This window comes from Cyanistes caeruleus, chromosome 2, assembly GCF_971803275.1.
Source record: "Cyanistes caeruleus chromosome 2, bCyaCae1.hap1.1, whole genome shotgun sequence".
NCBI classification, from domain to species: domain Eukaryota; kingdom Metazoa; phylum Chordata; class Aves; order Passeriformes; family Paridae; genus Cyanistes; species Cyanistes caeruleus.
The window spans coordinates 68,606,798-68,630,931 of NC_141702.1; the positions used below are offsets into that span (position 1 = coordinate 68,606,798).

The 24,134-nt window shown below is 34.0% G+C and overlaps 1 protein-coding gene across 10 annotated transcripts in view; it reads right to left on the reverse strand.

The window, feature by feature from the left end:
- Window positions 1-24,134, reverse strand: part of RYR2 (ryanodine receptor 2) — a 378,221-nt gene that overhangs the window by 54,957 nt on the left and 299,130 nt on the right. For 5 of the 10 annotated variants that reach the window (XM_086877706.1, XM_086877712.1, XM_086877705.1 and 2 more), the window contains 15 exons: window positions 22,992-23,073; window positions 20,968-21,098; window positions 18,840-19,160; window positions 17,236-17,476; window positions 16,762-16,849; window positions 15,649-15,741; window positions 15,100-15,270; window positions 14,070-14,129; window positions 9,840-9,974; window positions 8,104-8,140; window positions 6,514-6,625; window positions 5,743-5,839; window positions 1,378-1,481; window positions 777-828; window positions 589-642 (listed from right to left, as the gene is read on the reverse strand). In XM_086877706.1, the coding sequence (XP_086733832.1) occupies window positions 589-642; window positions 777-828; window positions 1,378-1,481; window positions 5,743-5,839; window positions 6,514-6,625; window positions 8,104-8,140; window positions 9,840-9,974; window positions 14,070-14,129; window positions 15,100-15,270; window positions 15,649-15,741; window positions 16,762-16,849; window positions 17,236-17,476; window positions 18,840-19,160; window positions 20,968-21,098; window positions 22,992-23,073 (1,778 nt within the window). Of the gene's footprint in view, window positions 1-588; window positions 643-776; window positions 829-1,377; window positions 1,482-5,742; window positions 5,840-6,513; window positions 6,627-8,103; window positions 8,141-9,839; window positions 9,975-14,069; window positions 14,130-15,099; window positions 15,271-15,648; window positions 15,742-16,761; window positions 16,850-17,235; window positions 17,477-18,839; window positions 19,161-20,967; window positions 21,099-22,991; window positions 23,074-24,134 lie in introns of all 10 variants that reach the window. The other 5 variants (XM_086877715.1, XM_086877711.1, XM_086877709.1 and 2 more) reach the window with 1 other exon arrangement.

Genomic DNA, 24,134 nt, shown 5'->3' on the forward strand with positions numbered 1-24,134 from the left:
AAAAGCAATAAATATAGATTTCCTATTCTCAACACAAGCAAAATATCTTAGCAGTACTGATGAACAGAAGTTCACATTTTATTAAGAAACACTAACATATATGTGAACATAAAACTGCTGTATGAATTGCTGGTACTGAATGTAAATAATGACTGCAAAAAGTAGTATTATAGTATTTTAAAAAACAAAACTAAAGGTAAGGCAGAATAGTTTAAAAGATACCGTTTCTTATTAACAGACTTTTAGAATAAAATAAAATATATAAATATTATTTCATTATTATTTATTATTTTATAATAAAATAAATTGCTTTCAGTAATACCTAACTAAAAAGTTAAAGTTAAATGAGATAAATATGTAAGATCCACTAAACTGTTCTCTATTTAATCTCATATTATGTAATACTGTGCATGGTTTTCTTTACTAATATTAATCTGGGGACTCATATCTGCCATATCCAGCTTGTGACATGCAGTTCACTGGCATAATAAGCTGCAGTAAGCCATGAACCAAAAAACATAAATGTCAGCTGGAAGCTATGAAAAAACGTCTAACACGACATGAAAAACAAAACAAGTATAATCTTACTTCAAAGCTCTTCACTTCTTCTTCACCATCATCATCTTCTTCATCATGGCAGCTCTGATATCATGCAGAAAGAAAACATTTGTTGATAACTTGCAATTTACTGATAACACCTTACATATTATTTCTCTTGATCTTCTTCACTAACTTAATTAAAACACAAAATAAGCAGTAGGTATCAAACAAGTTACCTTTGCCATAATGTCAGCATAAGCCATATACAGGAAATCTTCTTCCAATTTACTGGTTAATAGAGAGAGGAGAAGTAAAATGAGGAAGATTAGAGTCATTATGGAAGAACTGAATTGCAAAAATATTTTTAAACTTCTTAAAAATATTTTTAAATAATTTCTATGCTCATAAATAATTACAAGAGTATTTTTGAAAAATGAAGACTTGATTAACATATAGAAATGGACAGTATAGCAAGCTGCAAACACAGTATTCACAAATTCATAAACACATTCCAGTGAAGTGAATATAGTTAATTTTTAATTTGACTTAGAATATATTTTATATTCAGAATGTAACTGTCAATAGGGAACATACACAGAAGACAGAGGAGTAGTGAGCCCCGAACACAACATTCATAACTATGAAAAAGTCATGTTAAAATCTCTTTACATACCCCAAGCTAAAGAGGTTTGAGTGTAACTCAAACTCACCGTATGGTCATACGCACATTTTGGCCTAGCTTATGCAATCTCACTTGAAAAGAGACTTATATGACGTCAAATACAGGAGTAATCTGAAAATCTGCATACACTCTGTAGTCTCTCACACCATCCCTACCATTTTTCAGTCAAGGCTGTTCGACTGAATAGCAGAATAAGTTGATGTAAAGGATCAACTCTTTTAAGGCTTTCATCTTCTTCTGGTGGTTCCTCTCCAGGTTTCTTTAGGGGAAGAAAAAGAGATTTTAAAAGTATATTCAATTATCTATCCATAGTGAACAATGTTTTACTCTGTACAATTTACTAAACATTAAATATTAACATATGTGTTTTTGATTTGGACAACCAGGAGGAAGCAACTTCCAAGCAAAGTATTAAGAAACTGAACCCCAACTGTGTTTACGACCATGATGATTTACACAGATGATACCACTTGCAAAGCTTTGGGTTTCCTCTCCTCATAAAACTCAACCCTCTTCCCTAGTTTCTGAAAATAACTTCAATCTTTTACTCTCTTATCCAGAACTAGCAGTAACCAGATGCCACCATTTACTATTATACTGTCTGTTGCTATGTTAACCAGCTCCATCAGATAAAAACGAGAATCCTGTTTCTAATCCATGTTAGGTATAATGTTGAATAAGAAACTCTGAGAGACTTTGAGGGAGAAGAAATCCAAACCTGAAGCTTACCAACAGTTTTAGACACAAGCACCTCTATCTACCAACAACAGAAATGTTGGCAGGATGTATAATTTTAGGAGATAACAAATCAATAATGTACAAAAAACATTATATATGATTCTATAATATAAATACATAAATGCATAAAGAAGGTTCTCTTTTCATGTGGTTATACTGCTTTCAGTTTTGGACAGCTCTAGTTGGCTTTCTTTGAAAGAAAAATGTAGTCCTAAGTACTATAATGAATGACCAAAGCAGTGGTCTAAAAAGTATCTATACAAATCTCTAAAGTCCTTTGATTTCTTACCATTTGCTAAAAGACATTTCAGTAAGTTTTGCCTGTCAAGTTCTTAACAAAATTGCTTCATTCAGACACTTTTTTCTATGAAGAAACTGGTAGCTCAAAGAAAATTGATTGCATAAAATACGCCCACTCTTCCTCCTTGTTTTTATCTACCACTATACACCAAAATACAGACAAGAAGAATTCCATTTGAGTAATACATTATTATACTGCCATAAGTTATCTGTTAAGCAATAAGGATGGGTTGGCTACTTCAGAGATACAAGGAAAATGGATTGTTGTCTATTAAGAAAACAAGTTTCACGTGCCAAACAGATTCCTGTGGGAATGCTAATAGATGTCTTTGAATACTACTATTTCTGTGTGCCTGTGAAGTCCACCTTTCCCACACAGCTGTACCAAACATGACAGGTTGCAGCTGAGAATTCCCTTCAGTTGATGTCTATGCACGATGGCCGTTTCATATGCCACTCCATGATGGCCATACAAGGTTCATTTCATATTTTTCAGTATGTGATAATATTTACAGTATCAATAACAAGACCAGAATAATTATGGATGTCTTCCTCTGCTCTTTATTTCAATCTCATTTAGAAGGCTGACCTTTCTCTTTGATTAACTGGAAGTTCTGTACTTCATAATGTTATCAACCAGAATATCTCCCTAATGCTATAAAAACTGAAGAAACAAAAGGGCACAAGTTGTGTTAATGTGTCACTAGTTTACACAGATTTATTGAAATTAAATGGAGGATCAAATTCACCAATGACTGAGTTAAGTAGAACTCATTATTAAGCACAGCATGAACACTACAATCAATGATTTTCTGACATTTCTGGGAAATAAGTATGCTTAATTTTCAGTGTCTTGAGACACTGAATTAATTATGAATTAATTATGAGTTATGAATTAACATAAATATACATAATTATTTAAGTGTAAAACAAAAAGCTTTACCTGAATGTAACATAAGAGGGTAAAACAAATAAGTTGGCTAAGTTTTAGCTGCTATTTCTAAATCTTGAAGACTTAAAAAATATTACTTTATATAATCTAATTGCATTATTACTATTTTATGTAATCTAAATTTCTATTTAACATATTGTTCTCGCAAGCTATTATGTCCACTAACATCTACCAGTATAACAAATCAACAATTATGTCAAATAAGCTTAAGTGTTCATATAACCCATTTACTTAAGCAGAAGCATTTTTCAATAGTGTTGAATACCTCATGATGCTAACATCAAACATCAAAAATCTATTTCCCTCAGAGACTTGATTTGTTGAATCAGAATTAAGAATCAGCACAATTAAGCTTCTCAAAAAGAGCACAAGTGTATACTTTTCTCCTTTAATTTCACAAATAGAAGGAGTACCACACTTGTATAATAGACTTAAGGACAGAAGACAGAACAAAGCTGCAAGTGTAAGTTCAGTTCTCTGCTTTTATGTGATGCAAATGCACAATTCCCACATCCCAGAAAAAGCTCTTACCGCCAGTCTATAAATTTCCAGGATCTGGCAAAGTCAGGAAGAAAGTAGCTTCAACTGAATCTGTTCCTTTAAATTATTTTCACTTAGCAGAAAAGAATGGTCAAGGTTCTCAGTATTGAGAAAAAACTCACTATGGCATAGAAGATTGCAGTGCTCTAACTAGAGTTAAAGGACAGGATTCTTGCCTATAGTTTCTGGGTCTTGGACTAATTAGTTTTCCTATTTGATATGTGAACAGTCCAGAAACTTCAGACAGCCCTTCAGGAATACATCAGAGAGCCCAAGGCTCCTTCTTTCTCACCTTCCAGATGAGTTCTGCTGCCCTAGCCTAGGTTGTGATTCCACCTTGACAGTTCAATAAACTTTTAATTCCTTGCTAAAGCAGGGTATAGCTTTCCTAAGAAGAACCTTCACCAGTAACACAACCACATCTTTCATGATGTCCACAAAGCATTTTGTATCAGCTCCACAAAGCTGAAACTCAAACTCTCGCCCTTCTGAGAGTGAGTGTACTTTAAGGCAGCAAGAATGTGATGCAAATTTATTTAAAAGACAGATGGAGTTTTGTGTGCTCTTTCAAATGAAAGGTGCAATACATCTCTCCCCAGGAGGGCAATGGAAACACACATATCCATACGTTTGAGGGAATTCCTGTAGGTCTTTTTTAATAAAGGATGATATAAAAGCCAGGCCAGTCTGTCTTCTCTGAGACAGTTTTTCACTCAAGCTACTGGTTAGCAAGGAGTTATTAATAAGCATAGCAAATATATAGGTTCATTGTGGAGGTAAGGAGATAATCCTTCATGTCAGTGCCACCAAATTAGCATGCTGGGTTATTTCTTTACATGTACACACCTGCACAGACACGCACACATGCAAAGACCTCTGTTGTTCCACTGCACACTCATGCTCCCAACTGCTAAAATAAAATCATTTTTTCACTATTTAAAACACTTGCCTTGTGTTGGGGTACATAAGGATATCAGTTTAAATGGCTGCATACAAAGTAAACATTTGTAGAAATCTCTTGTTTTTTCACAATGCTTGTTCATAGAATAAGGATGCCACAAGAAATTAATTCTGCATGTGTGCTGGCAAAATTGAACTTCCATAGTCTTTCTGTGTTGAGCTCATTGCTGCTGATTTCCCTTTCACTACTTTGACTCTAATTTGGAAAATCGTTTACAACTTGGATAGCTAGTTTTAAGCATAAGCTTTAAGCAGTAAAAGCAGATTATTACTATTTCTCTAATAGAAATTTAACAGTTAGCTTCCTCTCTCTATTGCAGAGAGCCGGCTCTCCTTACCATAAAAAGAGTGATTTCAGACTGTGTCCTGTTGTACCTCCCTGGGACTAATCAGTTCCTAGTAGTAGCTCTAGCCCAAGCTATGAAAAAGCTTTCAGTGAGACAATTGTAAAGGATGAGGACCCCAGACTTAAATGAAAATCACCGTAGGTATTTACAAGGCTGAAGACATGGCTCTAACACTTCGCCACTGGGAAAAATCTTCATGTCCTTGACAAGAGGATTCTTCTATGAAGAAGCAGATTTCTGCAAAGAAGCTCACAGCTTCTAAGGAACTGACTGATCTAAGACTAGATTCCTCTAGTTTCGCATTCTAACCTTTTGACTTAAATGGCTTTAATGCGGATTATGTAGTCCTCAAATACACAAAGGTTAGTGGCAAAGCAGTAGGGAATAGTTCTCCACAGGGCAGGAGATAAGAGATAGGGGAATAACAGCAACTTATATGTAATTTAGGAAAAAAGCTTTATAAAAGGCTATTGAAGCCCTGGAGCAAACAGCCAGAGGGGATTTTGGAATCTCCATCATGTGCAATTTTTAAAAAGCTGTCAGAGTGACTTGGTTAGAGCTCATCCCTTTGGGAAGAGATAGCTTAAGTGATATCTTAGCTACTTCACAGATTTATAATTATTACTATACAAGATGAATGTTAATCCTTAATACATTCCTATGACCCTTTCACCCAGACGTACTGCTAAGTCTTCTATCAGTTTGTCTTCAAAATAGTGCTCTTCTGTTTCAATCCAAGATTTATCATAGCCTTGAAGAAAGAGATTGACGGCTCGATGTCTAAAAAGGAACATTCAAAACAACAAAAGCTGTAAACTTTTAAAAATAAGATTTGGTCTTCTAAAATGTGAATTTTATTTAGCTTGAAGAACTGTCCAGTCATTACAACAATAATTTAAAAGGGAAGCAAAATTTCTATGGTTAAACCTTTCAAAGCATCCATTTAAAAAGAAAATTTACATTAAAATGTTTTATTTAAACCTGTCCCACTAACTTGTAAAACTGGTACTAAAACATAGTAATAATTATTTAGGAATAAATAATAAAGAAAACTTTAAAGAAATTCAAATATAATAAATAAATAAAATAAATTTCCACATTGGTAAATTTAATTTTAATATAAACTATTTTAATATATATTATATTTTTATGTAATATTTAGATAACAGCAATATATAACTTTGCACTGTGCTTAAATAATTGCATTTTTAATGTTCCAGATTAGACATGAAATCAGAAATTGAAAATTATAATTTTTCATTTATAATTTTTAATAATTTACTTTTTCAGCAGATAGAAAAAAAGTAATTAAACCTAATAAAAGAAAGCAAAAAAAAATTACAGTGCCAAGTAGTTTAGCAGTTACCGCTTTTCTTTTCTTTTTCCTTTTAAGCTTGTCAAACAGCTCTGTATGAAAGTTAGTGCACTTGTGAAAAACAGAATACAGCTCTTACCTTGGCAGATTATACAACGGTGCCATTCTAAAGCAGGCCACCACTGCTCTTTTCCTCTGCTTAGACAGCAGCTTATGCCACACTGCTTTTTTGGATCGCTGAGGATGCTCAACCTGTAACACAAAATACACATGGAAAAATAATATGGCAATGTCCCTAGTGTCTGGAAATATTAGTAGAAATGTTAGTTAACAGATAAATCTAGTAGAAAAGCAACAGAAGAAGAATAAATCAGAAAAAATGTTAAAGAGAGAGTTCAAGCACTTGGGCAAATTGTAGAATTGAAATTTAGAAAATAAAGCAAAATTCTCCCTTTCCTGGTATGATAAAGACATTCTTCTTTTTTAATTCATTCCACTTTTTCTATCTTTTAGACAGAATACTATCATCAATAAGGCCATCTCTCAGGAAGCCTTAACTTCTAATGCAGAGAATCTTCATTCATTCTATCTTTTCTATGTAACTCTTTACATACATTATATGTGCAGGTTAATTTTGCACCTTCACATTGCCTCAAATAATATTTTTAAAGAAATTTTCATGTGTACGAATTTATTTATAATATTCACCATGATCAGCTACTACAGAAAGAAATTAACTCTAAAAAAGAGTGAGAAATACAATGACTTAAGACTAAATCTTTCCTGTGAAGTAGCACAGATAGAATGTACAAAAAATACTTCAAAACACTTCAGATACATTTCATAAAACTACAGCTCTTTCTTAAAATATATTATTTTTCTGCATTTTGGTAGAAACTAGCATGAGATGAAATAGGGTGCACTCCCTCTTTATCTTTTATGCTTCTAAGGTTTCCTCTTCAATCTTTTACTCTTGTTTCCAAAGAAAATTACTGCTGTGGTGCTGAGGAGCACCTGCATATTTCTGTGTATAGCCTGACTGGATAACTGGGAACTAGGACTGCAGGCTGTGCTAGGAATCACTCCTTTCTCACATATTTAGAGTTTCTGTGATTTATTTCACACATCTTCCATAAATATGATATAATTTGATTTCATCTATGCAACTTTTGTAGAGTCAAGGAGCAATTTGTTTGATTTTTTTATGGAGGATTTGTTTTTTTTACAAACAAACACTCCTCTGTACTTCCACTGAATCAAGGAAGCCAATGGAAGCTCGCATTTTTACCCTGAAAGTTTTGGTAATACTCCCTTGCAACAAAATCGAGCATTATATGTAAAATATGTAGTGACAATTCTGGTATTTGTGTCAACTCAATAATCAATCCAAATTTGGTTATCCAATTTAGTGAAATACAAAAAAATATTAGTAGTTGAACAATGAATATTTAATAAAACAGACAAAAAAACTGCTATTCAGTGAAATATAAATTTATACTTGTAAGATTAAATGGTAGTAATCTTAAACAAGTTCTTTTTAAAAGATAAATACAAATGAAAAATATTTTTTAAGAGAAAGTACAAAAAAGCATTCATTGCAAACATGTTTACAGTCACAAAAAAAAAAAAAGAAGCCAGCAGTAGTAATTTGAAAGTCAGACAAATCCAAATGTGAAAGTTAGGTAATTAGTAATATCTACACAAACAATTATAAATGCCTCTATACTTTCCCAAAAGAAATAGCCTCGGCCTACGCAAGCAGATTTCTGAAAACAGTAAAAACAGAGAAGTTAGGTCTCCATGGAAAGAAAATACCAAGAATGGACTGATCATTGCCAGTGCAATACAGAAAGCATTCAGAGTATGTATGTACATATGTATGTATGTATGTATGGAGACAAGTATTTGTATACAGAGAGCAAAAGATTACTCAAGATGATCATAAAAACAGATGCAGTTCTCATATACTCATTAATTTTAAAGACACCAGATTTCCCATTTCATTAACAAAAGCTCCTGAGAGTTCCTGAGCATTTATCTGCAGATAAGTAAAGCTGTTGGGCTAAATCTTTAAAGAAATAGGTGTAAGGTAGCAATAAAAAAAGCAGAAAACTTGTCAACAAATCATTAAGTCTGATCAGAGGTACTGATCTTAGATGTTGACCTGATATTACCATGGGAGTCCATCCTGTTCTGTATGACTGCTGGATCATCTCAGTCAACTCTGATAAAACAGGGTAAAAGAGAAAACCTTTCTTTCCCTCCCCCCATATTTCAAGCTTTTCTCTAGTCTTTCCTCAGGGCAGCCCTAAAGCCTTTCAAATCAGCACCCATTCTCCTCTCTCTCTCTCATAGGCAAACCATGTAAACAAAAGTTTACTTCCATATTCTATCATTTTTTGCTTGCTCCACACATATTCAGCAACAGATGAAATTTAGTGACTCCTCATTCTCTTCTACCGAACTGTAAGGCTGTTGAACTTGCAGCAAATCCATATCAAGGCTGGCAAATAATATGAAGAAGGGTTGTGTGATGCAATAGACAGGAGACAGATATTCACATCATCCACACCTTCTGCAGGGTGTATATACAAGTACATTCACATAGCTCTCAGGTTCCTCTTGACTGAACCACTGACCTCCTGACAGTGAGGAACCTTCCTACAGTGAATCTGAAAACTTTCTGAGTGAAACCAACTAACCTAATGAGAATTCAAGAGAACCTTAAATTTTCAAATGTTCTTTGAAAAGGAAAAAAAAAATAAAGAAATATTTATATGAAGACAGTTTGTAGCCTATGGTGTGCAACCAGCAATGCTCATCTCTGCCTTTAGGAACACCCTCCAAGTTAAAGTCCTGTTTTTTCACTACCTTTTAAAAAGGAAAAAACATAATAAATCTAAAGTGCAGAATAGGCAATATTTCAAAAAGAAAAGTCACAAAAATAACTTATCAACTAACTTTGAGCTGTAAGATGTACCCACATAGGAGATTTTTATAACTTCATATTTTAAAGAATATGGGAAGGACACACACTAAAATACAGGTTTACTTAATAAGTTACTGTAGTTCACATGGGAAACTCATATATTAATGCAAAACATATTAAACAATACAGTAGAGCTTTTCACCAGATTCTGAAGCAACTTAAAGTTTCTGACAAATCTTTTTCAGAAAAAAAATTATTCTTCCAGTCTGCTTCTGCTGTTTCTTGAATGCAGCAAGGAATTTATGAGTTTGCCAGATGGGCCAAACAAATTGTTGTTGGAGCTGCTGTAAATACACTGTGAGATAGATATGATCATGATGTTGGACTACAAAACACAGGACTAAGTATATAAACAGTAGCCATCAAAAGAAAGAAAAAAGAATATAACATTAAATACAGCAGGTAAAAGTTCAAAAGAAAGGGTGAATACTTTTGTTTAGACTAAGAAGCAATGGACTTGGTAAAATGTGTCTGACCTGTTCCAGGTGAAACAGCACATTAGCTATATCAAGGACCCTTTCCACAGTCTTCTCTGGATCTGAAGAATCTTCAGTCCTGTTTGGCAAATCTTTGTAAAGTGCCATCTGCCATCTAATGGCGGGATCCTCAAGCTGCAGGAGAAAGATTTCTGATGTCACCAAGGCAAAAATGTCCCAAACAGTTTAGCTAGTAGAGAAAGTGCTACCAAGGTAAACTGAAACACTTTATACAGCTAACCTACACCTTTACATGTCTAATCCATAGAGCATTGAGAACAAGATTAATTTGTGCAATGCTTTGTAAGAGCTTCCATGAAATATAAAGTGGTTTGGGTTGGAAGGCACCTTTAAGGACATCTAGTTCCAACCCCTCTGCCATACACAAGGACACCTTCCATGAGACCAGATTTCTCAAAGTCCTCTCCAACTTGGCCTTGAATACTTCCAGAGATGATGCATCCACAGTTTCTGTGGGCAACCCGTTCCACAGAACTAAAACACTAATAATCAGACAAATAGCAAAAAATCATTGGTTAACAAATAGCACTGTCACCAGCAATGAATATAATATTTGTGGAAAAATAGTGAATATGAGGTACAGAGACATAACCTAGTACACTGCCTTTCCCATTATTAAATGAAACAACGCTGAAAGTGTTGCTCTAATTGTTGGGATGACTTTCAGTCATGGAAATCAGTAGCATTGCTATCATTTACATCTATTCTAATTTTTTTTAAATGTTAGAAAATCCTAATTTTACTGGTTATTAACTAAAAATATTAAAAGCTAATTTGGAAAAATGAAATCGAGATGCATTTGCTTATCAGCCTACAAATTATAAAGAACTGCAAGAAACAAAATTGCTTTTATCAAGTTTTTCTCTTTACATTTCATTTTTTCTACTTCATGAATCTGTAATTCTCTGTTTTACAATTGGTGATTTCTTTTTTTGTTTTTTTTGTCTCCCCAGTCCTTCTGCTAGTCAAGACTGCAACCATTTACTGTGCCAATGACGCTGGTGACCCGTTTTACTGAGAACTGTGGCCAGGGATCATTCCTGACTATGCAGTTACTCTTGAAGACACACTGGCCAGGATGGCTGGAGAACTTGAGGGGGCTAAACTCTACAGATTTCCATAGGTCTTGGAGTCAACACTTACTTGACTAAAACTTCTTTGTGCTTCCAGATCTCAATTTGTGCCTAAGGTGAGACAAGAATGCTAATTCACCTCCACAAAACGTATTACGATACACGGTTTACTCAAGTTCCAGGAATAATTAAAAACTTACACAGTCGTTCATTAATAGATTATTATAACCTAGAAAGCCATATTTTGCAGGCATTTCTTCCACCTTTCGGCTTTTCCATTTCTTAACAACTGTCACATCCACAGTCTTTGTGTGAGCATTTGACTGGATCGTCATGAATGGATAGTCCACAAAAGACTTTTTAATCACAGGTAGAGATGTCTTTTGATCTGAGGATTCCTCACATTCTATCAAGGTACAGCTTTTTTGTATAGGTAGTTTCCTAAGGGTATGAGTAGTTGGCATTTCAAGGTGTGAATTAGAATGGCTGGAAGAAGATTTTGGTGACTTGAGCTTCATCCATGACAAAATGAATGCAAGTTTCGTCATCAATTTCTTGAAATAAAAGGCTTGGTACTGAGTAACAGCATGCAGGCATGCAAGGAAAGGAAAGACAGAAACACAGTGAAGACAAATGTACAAATGTAGACAAAGGCAGACAAATGCATGAAATAGACGCCACAACATTAATAGCCAAAGATTCAGGAGGATGATTTTCTAACAGTGCATTACTCCAAAAAGGAATCTAGATAAATTACATTGTAGCTCTAATGTAAATAACAGAATTTAAGATGTCTGTGAGAAGAAGTGGTTAACAGAAAACACCAACTGAAGAATGAATATTGCTATTGTTGGAAGAAAACCAGCCGTCCAAAAAGCAGTATTTTTCCTATATTTTGAAAGACACTTTACACAAACACCACTATAACTAAGTTACATATTAATTCATAGTAGAAAATAGTAAATTTATAAGATAATTTATACTACATTCCCATTATATCTGACTCAATCAGACAACAAAAGGGTAGTCTATGCATGATGGCATCATTTTATGTAAGAAGAAATATCATACTTGACACTATAGTGACTGAATCCTATTGATATCAGAGAATTATGGTATAAATTGTATTGTAATTTGTACATAATTACTGAATTTAACTTCAGACATTATACTTTAAGTAATTAGTTACACACTTAATATTTAGTGTTAACTCTAGAATGTGGCACTGATAAATCATTTTGTCTGCAGTTAACTGCTTGTCAAACACAGGTATAAATCAGAGCTTTTAGAAGTTAATAAAGCAATATGTAAACACCTACAAAATAAAGCTAACTACAACAGCAGTTTAGTTTTGTTATCTATGTATTATGAGGTTCTCTTTCAGATTTTCCTCTTTCACTAGGAATTGATTTAAAAATAGGAAATTTTAGTCACTGATGAAAAGTTTACAACTGGAAAATCCAACAGTGTGGACTTGGGATTAGCTAAAATCACTTTTGTATTAACCATCAAGGCACTGTGAAATTGCATCAATCTAAGAAATTTAAAAGCACCTTTATTCTCATGTAGTATAAACAGAGAAGATGTAAGTTCCTTAACAACAGCAAACTTTTAATTTAAGCATAGGAAGTTACTGAAGAGAAAGCACAGACAAAGGTATTAGAATGTATCAAGACTTCCAGGCAACAAAGCAGTAACAGACAGAAATTTCTTAACAGCAGAACGTATCACTGAAGAAACAAAATGGAAACTGAAATAGTTAAAACAGAAGGATAGGTGCTAAACAGCAACATGAAATCCCAGGCAAGACTTGTAACTGCATGGCTCACAAACTGGCAATGTACACATACTGAAAATGTCATAACAGAAATATCTATCATTGCCACTAAGAAAACACAATTGAAGTCTATACACAAAATCACCTCTTATTCAAAGGTTTTATGTTCATGGCATTCACATTTAAGTTTAAGTACTGTTGCTCATCAAGATCTTCAGAGACACTGCTTTCTTCCTAATTTGCCTCTGTGTTTTCTGCTTCTCAGTATATAACAATAATTACTATATAAAGATAAGTATTTCAAGGTTTTAGGATTAAACCAAATCTTTTGTTTTCAAAATAAACTTTTCTATGTGCAAACCCTACAATTTAAAGCTACTGAATTAAACACATTTGTTGTGAACATGGCAGTGACATATGAAAAACATGATGGGAGAAAATTAATCTTCACATATTATTCTGGAAGAACCATCACAGTACCAGCTCATTAAAAAAAAAAATTATTACTGCCATGCACTGATTTCACTGAAGTCCTAGATTCAGAATCTAGACTTCTGAATGATTCTTAAATAATTGCTCAGAAAAAAAAGCACCAGATTTTCAACTTACATTTACTCTTTTGTGACCTTTTAATAGGCACAGAAAACAGTAGTTTAGTTTTTTCTTGTGGTGAATAAAACATGGGGCAGGGGGAAGAGGTAGAGGACAATCCTAAGTAAAGCAACATCCATAGGTACAATCACATCTTTTTTCAATAGAGGAGACACATGCATAATTTTATTACACTTCCATATTCTGGCTTCTTTTTCTTAATTTGAAGCATTAAGAAAACAGTTTAATTATGCTGGCCATTTCAAGACTTTTCCCCTAAAGCTACTCACCTACCACTAACTGGAATTCAGTAACAACAATCTATACTTTTTCCCAAAATACCTTCTGTTCCCAGGGCTGGAAAGCAGGAACCAAACTGAGAAAACTGGATATTTTTCACTTTACAGAATAAGCCAAAATGGCAGCTTTTTTTTCATTTACACTTCAATCCCAGTATCTTTGAACATTTTGCAGACTTTATCTCAAATAATAGTAGGTGATATTTAAACAGTGATAGAACTGCCTTCCATCAGCAATTTCGTATTAATGGTGTGAATGGAGAGAGATTTGAATGGCCATATGTTATTGTATATAACACATATATACACATATTAAATACTTAACATTTAAAAGTTAAGTTGAACAAGTTACTTGACAGAGTAAGGGACTACAAGTTATCCTAATTACCAAGACAGGTTGTCATCATATGGCACTGATGAAAGGATTCATTGGAAGAAAAATCAAATTTAAAAACTGCATATAGATTACCTTGCCCTGAAGATGGAGATTACTGCGGATGACATCTCGTACTTCATCCTCAGTGTCTTTCTGCCAATAGATTTCAAATCATATAAATTAGGAATAGAAGGTAATCAGGAAACGTTATGATTCATTTGAAAATCAGCCTTCAGCATCATGAGATGATAAATGAAACAGACAATGTGAAAGATTGAGAAAAATCTCAGAGACAAATCTTCTTGTACCCAAGCTCGCAGGATCAAGTTCTGGTTGGTATCATACATATCTGTTCACAGTAGCACACTAAATATGAGCCTGAATTCAAATTGCTAACATACACATATCAAAAGTTTGACCAAATAAAAACAGTAACATGAATAGAGCCTTCTATTATCTGAGTTCTGTTTGTTTTGCAGAGGTCTTTTATAGCAGCCTTTATAGCATTCAGCTCAGGAGTGCAATGGTCATGTAACCCCCTAGAGTGCAGAAAGTATTATAGCTTGAGAAAGGAGTATATTCCAAATTAAAATCAAATTATTGCACTGAGTACATACCCAAAAGAATCACTTTTAAAACAGTCTATCCATACAGAAATTCTTTCATAAACATGAGAGTGATTAAAAGGAATTAGTTATGATATTGGGCACAGAAGTTAGGAAAGAGCTAGTTCTTAATTTTATGACAGTCACTAGTCTAGTCATCTAGGTTGGAAAAGACTTCTGGGATCAAGACCAACCAAATTCAAGCTTCATAAAAAATAACTTTGCATTAAAAATCAAGAGAGAGAAATAGCTAGTTCAACTACTGAATGCTACCTCTGTTCATATACTGATCATTCTGAAATACATCCATACTGATAAAAGTATGTCCAAATTAAAATGTTTTAAGCCATGAGAAAAATTACGTAGATATATACCATAATCACTCTTTGTGCCCTTATAAAACAAAATTATAATCTCGATTCTTTGTGTCATGCTGTAAGAATGATCACAGGGTGAAACATTCAAAGAAATCAATAATAAATATTTCTACCTTTTAGAAGTGCGAAAACAGCACCTACCATGCTAAATCGATTTTTGGCCAGTGCAATTAGCTCTTGGTCTCCAGGAGCACAGATGTTTAGGCCTATTGGAAGCAATCTCTTTAGTGCTGCCACAATGAGAGAGGTTTGCATGGAGTAGCGGTCACCTTTTCGCTTCATCTTCTTCCTTTCCTGGTCAGAAACTGCTGCCTGCAGAATAAAGTAAAGATGAAGAAGAAACCAAATCCAATATTACACAAAAGAATTGTACTAGCAACTTTGTACTTGTCTCTGGTTTGACAATTTCCTTATTACCTATGCAGGTATGACCTCATCCACTGGAACTGGCATTTTAACATTGCCATTATTTTGCAGTGTGTTTCTCAAATGACTGGGTTTTGCATCTCAACCCAGTGTTCTCAACAGGTTTCTTTACCAGAAAAAAGAAAAAAAAACCCAAAAAGCAAATGCCCTCCTCCCCAAAACAAGCAAACAAACAAACAAAATCAAACCATAAAAGGTACTTCTCTGGAGTCTTCCTGACTCCTTCCCTCTGCAAAGAGAAAAATATGAAAATCTTAACACTACCTTAGACATCTTAGATTTGGTGTCACTGATAAGGAAAGACATGTTGTTGATTTCATTTTGTACCACAAAGTTCTGCTCCTCCCTTTTGAAATTCTGGAAATACATAGAAGATGTCAGTTAGAAGCATTTATATGAGTACTCTATCTAAACATACCTTAAAGAAAAATACAAATTAAGTAGAAATCTGTAGAATCCACAAGTTAAGACAATGGCAGTCAAAATTAACAGATGATCAACAATGCCCTTGAATTTCAGCTTCATTTACATTGCATAACTCAGGTGGTGTATGTTTGGGGATTTTCCCCATGTTAGAGAGAAGGAAGTGTTTCCCTAGCTATGAAAAAGACATGGTAAAAATCTCACTCCTCCTCAATTCAATATAAAAATATTGTCCAGGTTTTCCCTCACCAGTAAATTATTCATTCCATCTTTCTGCATTATAAATTTCCATTATATTCAGGTACATAAGAAAATATTTAATTAAAAAGACTGAAATTATGAATACACAGGTGATTTCATTATCCAGTATCTATCTACAGTGTAATCACTTTTCATACAGTGTTGTTTATAATAAATCTTACAAGTACTGAAGTTATAAGGCATCTTGTTCCCCAGACTGGAGAGAACTGAAGCTACAGCAAATAAAGAAATTTAGTATAGACAACAGTACACACAAAGAAATTAGACTCCTTTAGGGTTTTAATTCTTTGTGTTCCAGTATTCACTGCATCATGTTTTATTTAGGAAGTATCAGTACTTACTAGGTGTGATTACAAAAAGGCCATGGGGTTAAAATAATTGAAAAGAAAAAAATAGGGTAAGGATACGAAATGCAATGAGCTTAATATATTTTTAAAAAATCCCAAAAAAGCAAAAAACCAAGCAAACCACAAACCCACAACAAACAAACAAACAAACCAGAATCTGTAAGAAAAATAACTTTAATCAGTTTACTACGTTATGAAATACCTATCCAACTCTCCTACCTTCTCTGACATTTCATAAGTGTCAGAAATCCGTCTTTAAATGTGTTTTACAAACACAACCACTAAATAACTGATCTCCCTATTAAGAAATGTCATTAAAACAAGTATTTACCAAGGGATTACTTACATGAGACTTCGACCAGTAAATGAAGACCTCAGCCACCATGCGGAACAGCTCTTCTGCTTCAGGATTGGGCTCTTTCAGCCATTTTGCCCTAAAATTCGGTGAAAGGGTGAAAAAGGGGATAATCCTCATTGTCTTTATGCTTTGAAATCACTTTTTGACATTTTACAAGGATACAAGTGAACAAAACCAATAATAAATGCTTTTAATCCTTTCTGGTAGCAGTGGCTTTTTGATGTCCTATTTCAAAACCCTTAAAATCCAATAGATCTGGATTGCAATTTTGTTTTGTTTTCTTCTCAAAGAGACCCCAGCTCCTCCTATAAGTCAGAAAGGATTAGCTTGAGCAACTGCAAGATTGCCAGACTGAGTAAAAGCCACTTTAATTCAGTGCTAGGCACATCAAGGGGTAAGAGGCGGTATCAATAAAAAGGAAGGTTTTTTATGAGATTTATTGACCTATTCCTCTCCACATACCTGTTATAGTCCACAAATCTAATCAACAAAGGGTAGAAGGCATAGAGGTCCCGTGCCAAAGTGGTGAACTCATCTAGGATGAGCAGTTCAGCCTCCGACATGTCACCTCTGCCTTCTGCTCTTAGATGTTCTTCATCCGATACAACCACTGCTGCCTTTTTCTTTAGTTTATCCATCAGTGGAAGGAAGTGTGTCTTTAAGAGCTGTGGCTTCGCTTTACTTATGATGGGCTGGGAAAACACTATTTAAGGCAATGAATATTATAATATATACCTGGCCACAAAATATAACTAAAATCTTTTACCTTTTCCCGCTTTCTTGAATCTTACTTCTAGGCTACAGAGCCAAATCCTGCCCCCATTGAAATCAGCAGAAGTTTTGCCAAGAATTAAATGTGGTCAGGATTTTACAAAATCAATTCACTTTTTTCGAGGGCAGAAATTGCAGCTTCACAGATTAAGGTTTCAAGATCATAAAACTCGAAACACCTCTTTACTGGTATTCTGTCAGCATGGTATTTGTCTGCATAGTTTTATTGAGCAGTGCCAAAGTTGTTTAATGGTATGGATGGATACATAAACAGCTACATGGTGCACACACAAGTTTTCTCAGCTACTGGCTTCTGCTTTGAACCTCACTTGAGCAAAGGGGAACTGGAAAGCATGCTCTGGTTATTTGAAAACCCACGGAAACAGCTTGCCTGTATTTCTTCAGCACACTAAGAAGTCTGGTATTGAATCACACAAATGGGAGTGATTCAAATGATTCATTTCAGACTTGTTAGCACAAGCTTTTTGAAAATCTACTCAGAAGAACAGTTACGTAAAGTAGTGATTCAACTGGGCCCATTGGTACCTAACCATTTGTAACTGATGAAATTACACAGAATTTTAGGCAGATGCCACCTATTCTTACAGTGCATTACATTACTAGCTCTCAAAACACTAGGAATTCTGAATGCTACCATGAATGAAATTACTATTACAGTAGATATTGAAAAGTCGTAAGAAAGTTTAATTGAAAAATTGAATCCACACCACTGAAGTGACTTTTCCTCAGAGATTTTAACACTGAGAATTAAAGTGTTTCTCATCAAATTCCAAGTTGTTCACGAAATTAAATCAATGTAACTATTATTAAAATGACACAAGAATTTTGACATTTCATTGTAATGGATATGTTAGAAAACCCGTGTCCAGGTTTTAAGGATCCAGCACTCACACAGAATAGCAAGGAACTGTATAATGGCTGCAAATGAAAACTTGCTATATAATGAAAATGGGGCTAAATTACTGTAGTCCTTGAATTTAATATACTGCAAAAGGCACATGTGTATATTCTTGGAAAAAGGAATAGTCTAAGGTACTTCTTATGTTACTTATAGAGAGATAAAAACATACTGCTTACACTGCTTTTTCATTATACTTGGTATTTCTTGTTCGTCAAGATCCATATTGCTTAAAAATGTAAAAATGTGAGAGTTCTTCTACTCCAGCTTTAACAGGGTAAACACAGAGTGATTCAGAGCCTGTGTGTGTGTGTATATATACATTCTGAATATACACACACATTTGCTTGTTTATTAATTAATTTTCACATCTTACCTGCTAATCTCTTCATCCAGGCTCCTTCATCAATACCAAGGTTGTTATAGATGATTTTCAATATGTTACCCAACAGAGTGTTCATGTGCTCTGACGTCAAGGCTGTGCAACACATTTCAGCCTTGTCAGGATTGTTCTCTGGCCCATGCTCCCACCAGTGTGACATGTAACTGCACAGCATTGGCAGTATGACTTCCATGATGTGTGGCATTTGTGTGTAACGAATACCGGATTCTGCCAGTTCCACTATTTCTTCCATCAGCTTCACCAAAGAAGGAATATTTGGGCAAACCTCTTCTACACTAGTTGGCAAATTCAGAACTATTGGAAAAGAAAAAAATACCGAAAATCAATATACTAGGTCATAAAAGGAAAACAATTCTTTTCAGCTGCTATTCAGTACAACTTCTGCTTTCTGTTTACATGTGCATCCTTGTGATCCAAAGGAAACATACCAAACACAACAATAAAAAAAATGCTTTCATACTGTTGAGCAATTTATATAAACAGTTCTGTAACTAAAATTCCTATATGAAAGCTTCAACAATGTAAATATTGTGGAATGAGTTTAAAGGAATCAGATGCACTTTTCTAAATACAAAATAAAGCTTGAATTTCAAAATCCCTTCCATCATAAGTTTTGCAGTTGAGGAAACAAATTGATACAATGAAATATCTCTCAACACCACATCAGATGGGACCTGGAATTCTAAAAGAACAGAAACCATTGCCTGTCCTAACAAACTGAGCAAATTTGAGAAACTGATTCTAGAGGTGAATATGTGATTGTAAATGCTTACTTTTTAATTAATTTGAATTTTTGGTACCTTCCTCTGAAAAGGCACTGCAGCTGCCTTGATTTTTTGAGGCAGTTTCTTTCATCTACAAAAAATATCTGCAAGCACAGTCTGTAGTTCCTGAATGTCTAACATATTAACAGACACATACCATGACATACACAGGTATCTGCAAAACAAAAATTTAGCCTGCAACTTATGAATATGAATGTCACTACCAGCATTCAACAACTCCCTGTACTAAGGCCAGTCTTTTTTGCACAGCACTATCTTCTCCTGTTTAGAGCAAATATATTTTACACAGAAATCACTGAGTCTCTTCAAAGATCATGCAATTTTGGGAAAAAAATTCAATTTTCTGTTAAAAATCATGACAAGTCAGTGGATTGTCCTTCCAGATATATTAAAACCGATAAAATATATGGCAAGCATGCATAATTGTTCATATTTTCAAGTTGGGATACTACAGCTGCTACAGGAGAATAAATCTGCTATGTTCCCTTTTTAAAAAAATAAAGGTGAAATTATAAAATTATTGCCATTATAAACTGGCATCTTATACAAACATACACTGTCATCTTTGTGTATCTGTAATATGATTCAGACTCAGCGTATATACAGAGCTTGTGAAGTTCTACTGCAACTTCTATTTATTGCAGGAACCGTTTGTGCATGTGACCTTATTCAACAATTATGTTGCGACATAAGAAATGTCAAGAATGGAATAAAAAGATAAATGCAAAGTAAACATACATATTATCACTGTAAAGTATCTGTACTGCCTTTTATGTCAAACAAAAGAAAAAGCAACCTACATACTACTCTGCTTTTTTTTTTACTTTATAAGGGCAATATGCATATGCATATTGGGCAATAAATATGCAATTAAGACAGTAAAGATATTTCCCTTCAATTGCAAGTATGCCTGTTTTAGGGACCCAATATTGTTTATGTAAACTGAGGAACCAAAGCTACTGATGAGAATGCGTAATTTTATGGTCAAATATAGGGTATTTGAGGTACTTAAAATGTGCAGTCTCTTAATTTAATTCCAAAGCAGTCTTTTGAGAATGGTACCTCAAAATTAAAATATCAGTAACACTAGGAACATAAAATGATCAGTTTTATCAGAATTAGAAAACAAATTGATTAGAAAATTGATTTAGAAATAAAGATTTAGACAAGAAATACAACCATGAAATCACAAGAAAATTCTTGTACTTTAAAATGTATGCAAAACCCATCAAATGTATGCAAAACACATCTTAAGGAAAGCAGCATTTATAGTGAAATCATGTTTTCATAATCATGACCTTGGTATCTGGAAATACCTGCTCTGTCTCTCGCATTCTTGGTATTGTAGATTGAGTAGATATTATGTTTGTTCAAATGAGTTTCCAAAAAAGCCACTGGAAAGGCCCCTGAGAAAGCAGCCAAGCACTCTCCTAGTGCTGATCGTTGCCTGTGAATTAAGAAACACCATTAATGACACACAGCTTTGACCACAGAGCCGCAGAATGGGTAAGGCTGGAAGGGACCACCAGTGCAGTCACTGGTAAGCACTGACTGACCACACCTTGGGGCTGTGTTCTGAGATAAATGCATTTCAAAGAGAGAAGCCACGACATTATTAGGATCATCAACACACGAACATGTTATACAAATAGAAGTCTAGCAACCCTCTGCTAATATATGAATGATATCTAAAGACATAAAATGTCAAAGGTGGCCTACACAGCTTACAGAAAATGAAAAACATACAGGGGGAACAAAAGTAATTGTAAAAGTGCCTCCTGTTCTATTACTTTCCTCTCAGCTCTACTGACTGTATAATCCCTACTATTAAGAAAAAGCTACTGGATAGAACAAGAGACCAAAATCAACTATCATTTTATCTAAGTGGTATTTCATTTTTCTGAGAAATAGTGATAATCATATTCATGCTTATTCAGTGACTTAGTATGAAAGTCAAGTTCTTCATGTGAGTGCATGTGTGTGAGTTCTTCATGTGCTTCTAATGATCAAGAACTCTGAAATTTTATCACAAAGACATTGCTTTAATAATTTCAAATATATGACATTTATTTGATAATCATATTTTTTTAATGCATCAAAACTTTTAAGCTTGTTTCTAGGAAGAAGTAAATGATGCCTTGTCACTTCACTTGGGTCTTCACAGGACAGGTAAACTAGTCTTTCTATTTTTCAACTGAATTGATCACAGCAGAATTTAGAGAGATGAGAAGTCCCTAGCAGAGACCAACTCACACATGTGTCAGAAATCAAACAGAATTTGAACTCAAAAGAATCAAACTTTCAAGTTAAAAGGAGTAAAATACCTCAAAACTGATCTTGTGATTTAACAAGGTTCATCCTCGGTCTACAGTTTATCTTGGTCTTAGAGATTTTATTCTTTCTAGATCTAACTCACTAGTTTGTTAAATCTAACTTCATTGTCTTCAAAACAAATCCCATCTCCATTATTTGCCAAACAGCAAAATATATTAATTTTATGTCCTTAATGAAATCAACAAGACCTGATTTTCCACAGGTTTGGGGTTTTTTTAACATAAATATTGGTTGATGATTTTTCATATTATTGCCTATGGTACCACCACCAAATAAACAAGGGTATGTCATGGGGCTGCTCTGGAGTTATGCACAGGTTGATCTGCTGGAGAGTGTCACTTCCTAGACAGTGAACTTCCTGGATTACTGCTGCCAATATCTGAAATGTATGAATTCTGTTCAGCCTTCCTGCAGAACAATGCTAGCCACTACAGTGCAACTATTCAGTTTTAAGAACTGAATTTTTCCAGGTATCTCTATTTTTTGAGCAAACATGGCTTACACAGACTAAATGTAAATTGGAGGGGGTTTAGCAGAAACAGAGATGTATAAAACAGCAATTTCAATGCCTCATTTACCTGGGTAACTGAGCTAGAAAAGAAACAGTATTGTACAAGTAACAAATTAAATTAAATTTAGGGCAATGAGAAAGAAACATACATCATGATCAAACATTATAGAAGGAAGAATATAACAATTGCTGAGCTGAATGACAAAATTTTACAATACCTCAGTTAACGCTCAATTCAAGTGCTGTTTATTAAAAAGTCAGATAATTTTTTGCAGCTTTTATTTTAAGAAAAATATTTTGACAAACATAAAATGCAGTATTTGAAGCATATTATAGTAAATGCACCTACATTCCACTTAACATCTGAGCACATCTATTTTTTCTCTCAAGATGTCTTTACAATAATACTCTCATATATTATTTTCTGAACTGCAAATTCACAATGCTAAATATAAATGCATATATTAAAAATGGAAGAACTATTTTCCTTCTTACCTCTCTACATATATACTCTTGCTGGTTCCCAGAGCATATAAACTGGCCAATATTCTGTAACAAGAGACCTGAACATCTTCCACTAAGATGAAGAAGAGAAGAAGAAAACTATATTTACAAAGAGATTTTTTTTTTGTAATTTTTTCTCAATACATTCCCAAAGAATTAAGATAAATTTCTTTACACAATAAAGGAATTAAAAATATTAAGCTAGCAAAGGAAATTCACAGAAATCACCCACTAAATACAAAAAGTCTTTGGACATCTGAGTGCCATACTTTTTACTCAAAACTTCCATTTACTTAAATGTTATGTTAATAGCTAAAACAGTACCTATTTTACTAGTGCACTAATATTATTAAATTAATGGCATACCAGCTCTTTACACATGATACTTTTATAAATAGAAGACCACTGTGCAAAATAAAGGTAATCCTGTTAATCAGATATTTAATTGTTTTAATTACAGTTTATATATATATATTTTTATTTTTTTTTTAATTCAGGCACTGATACCAGCTAATAGCATGCACTTAATTTAAACTTTAAACTTATGAAGGATTAAAAACAATAAATAATTCTTTAGTCCGTATGAATATTTCACCAAAGGATGTTTTAAAATTATCACGTAATTCAGTCATAAAACTGTGAGAATAATCTTAAAATCTTTTTGAAAAAAGCTTTTGCAGTGCACTCTGCAGCAACAGTGTAACAACACTGTAAGCACCATCAAGAAGGATGGTGCTTACACCCATTCTTGCCCATAGAAATCTTTTGTAGTCTCTCCTACAGTGCTAGTATCATCCCCCAAGATGCAATGAATGAAATATTGTCAGTAAAAAAGGGTAAGACTTCATGGGCTGGGAGAGCCTACAAGATATTTTACCAAAGCTACATGGCCCAGCCCATGTACTGTTCTGCAATTTTAGTTCAGTTCATCTTGGAGTTCAGTGTTTTTATATTATAATAGTAACCTCAGGCAGACTGACCCATCTTTGTGCGTGATCCACCCACCAAGCATACTTCATAACTCGTACTCCCAGGTACCAGCACCAGGTCAAGACACTTGTATAAATAAGATAAATCTTAACTCTAGAAAAAATGTAAAGTGAAGTTGTATGTCTTTCCACTATGCTCTACACA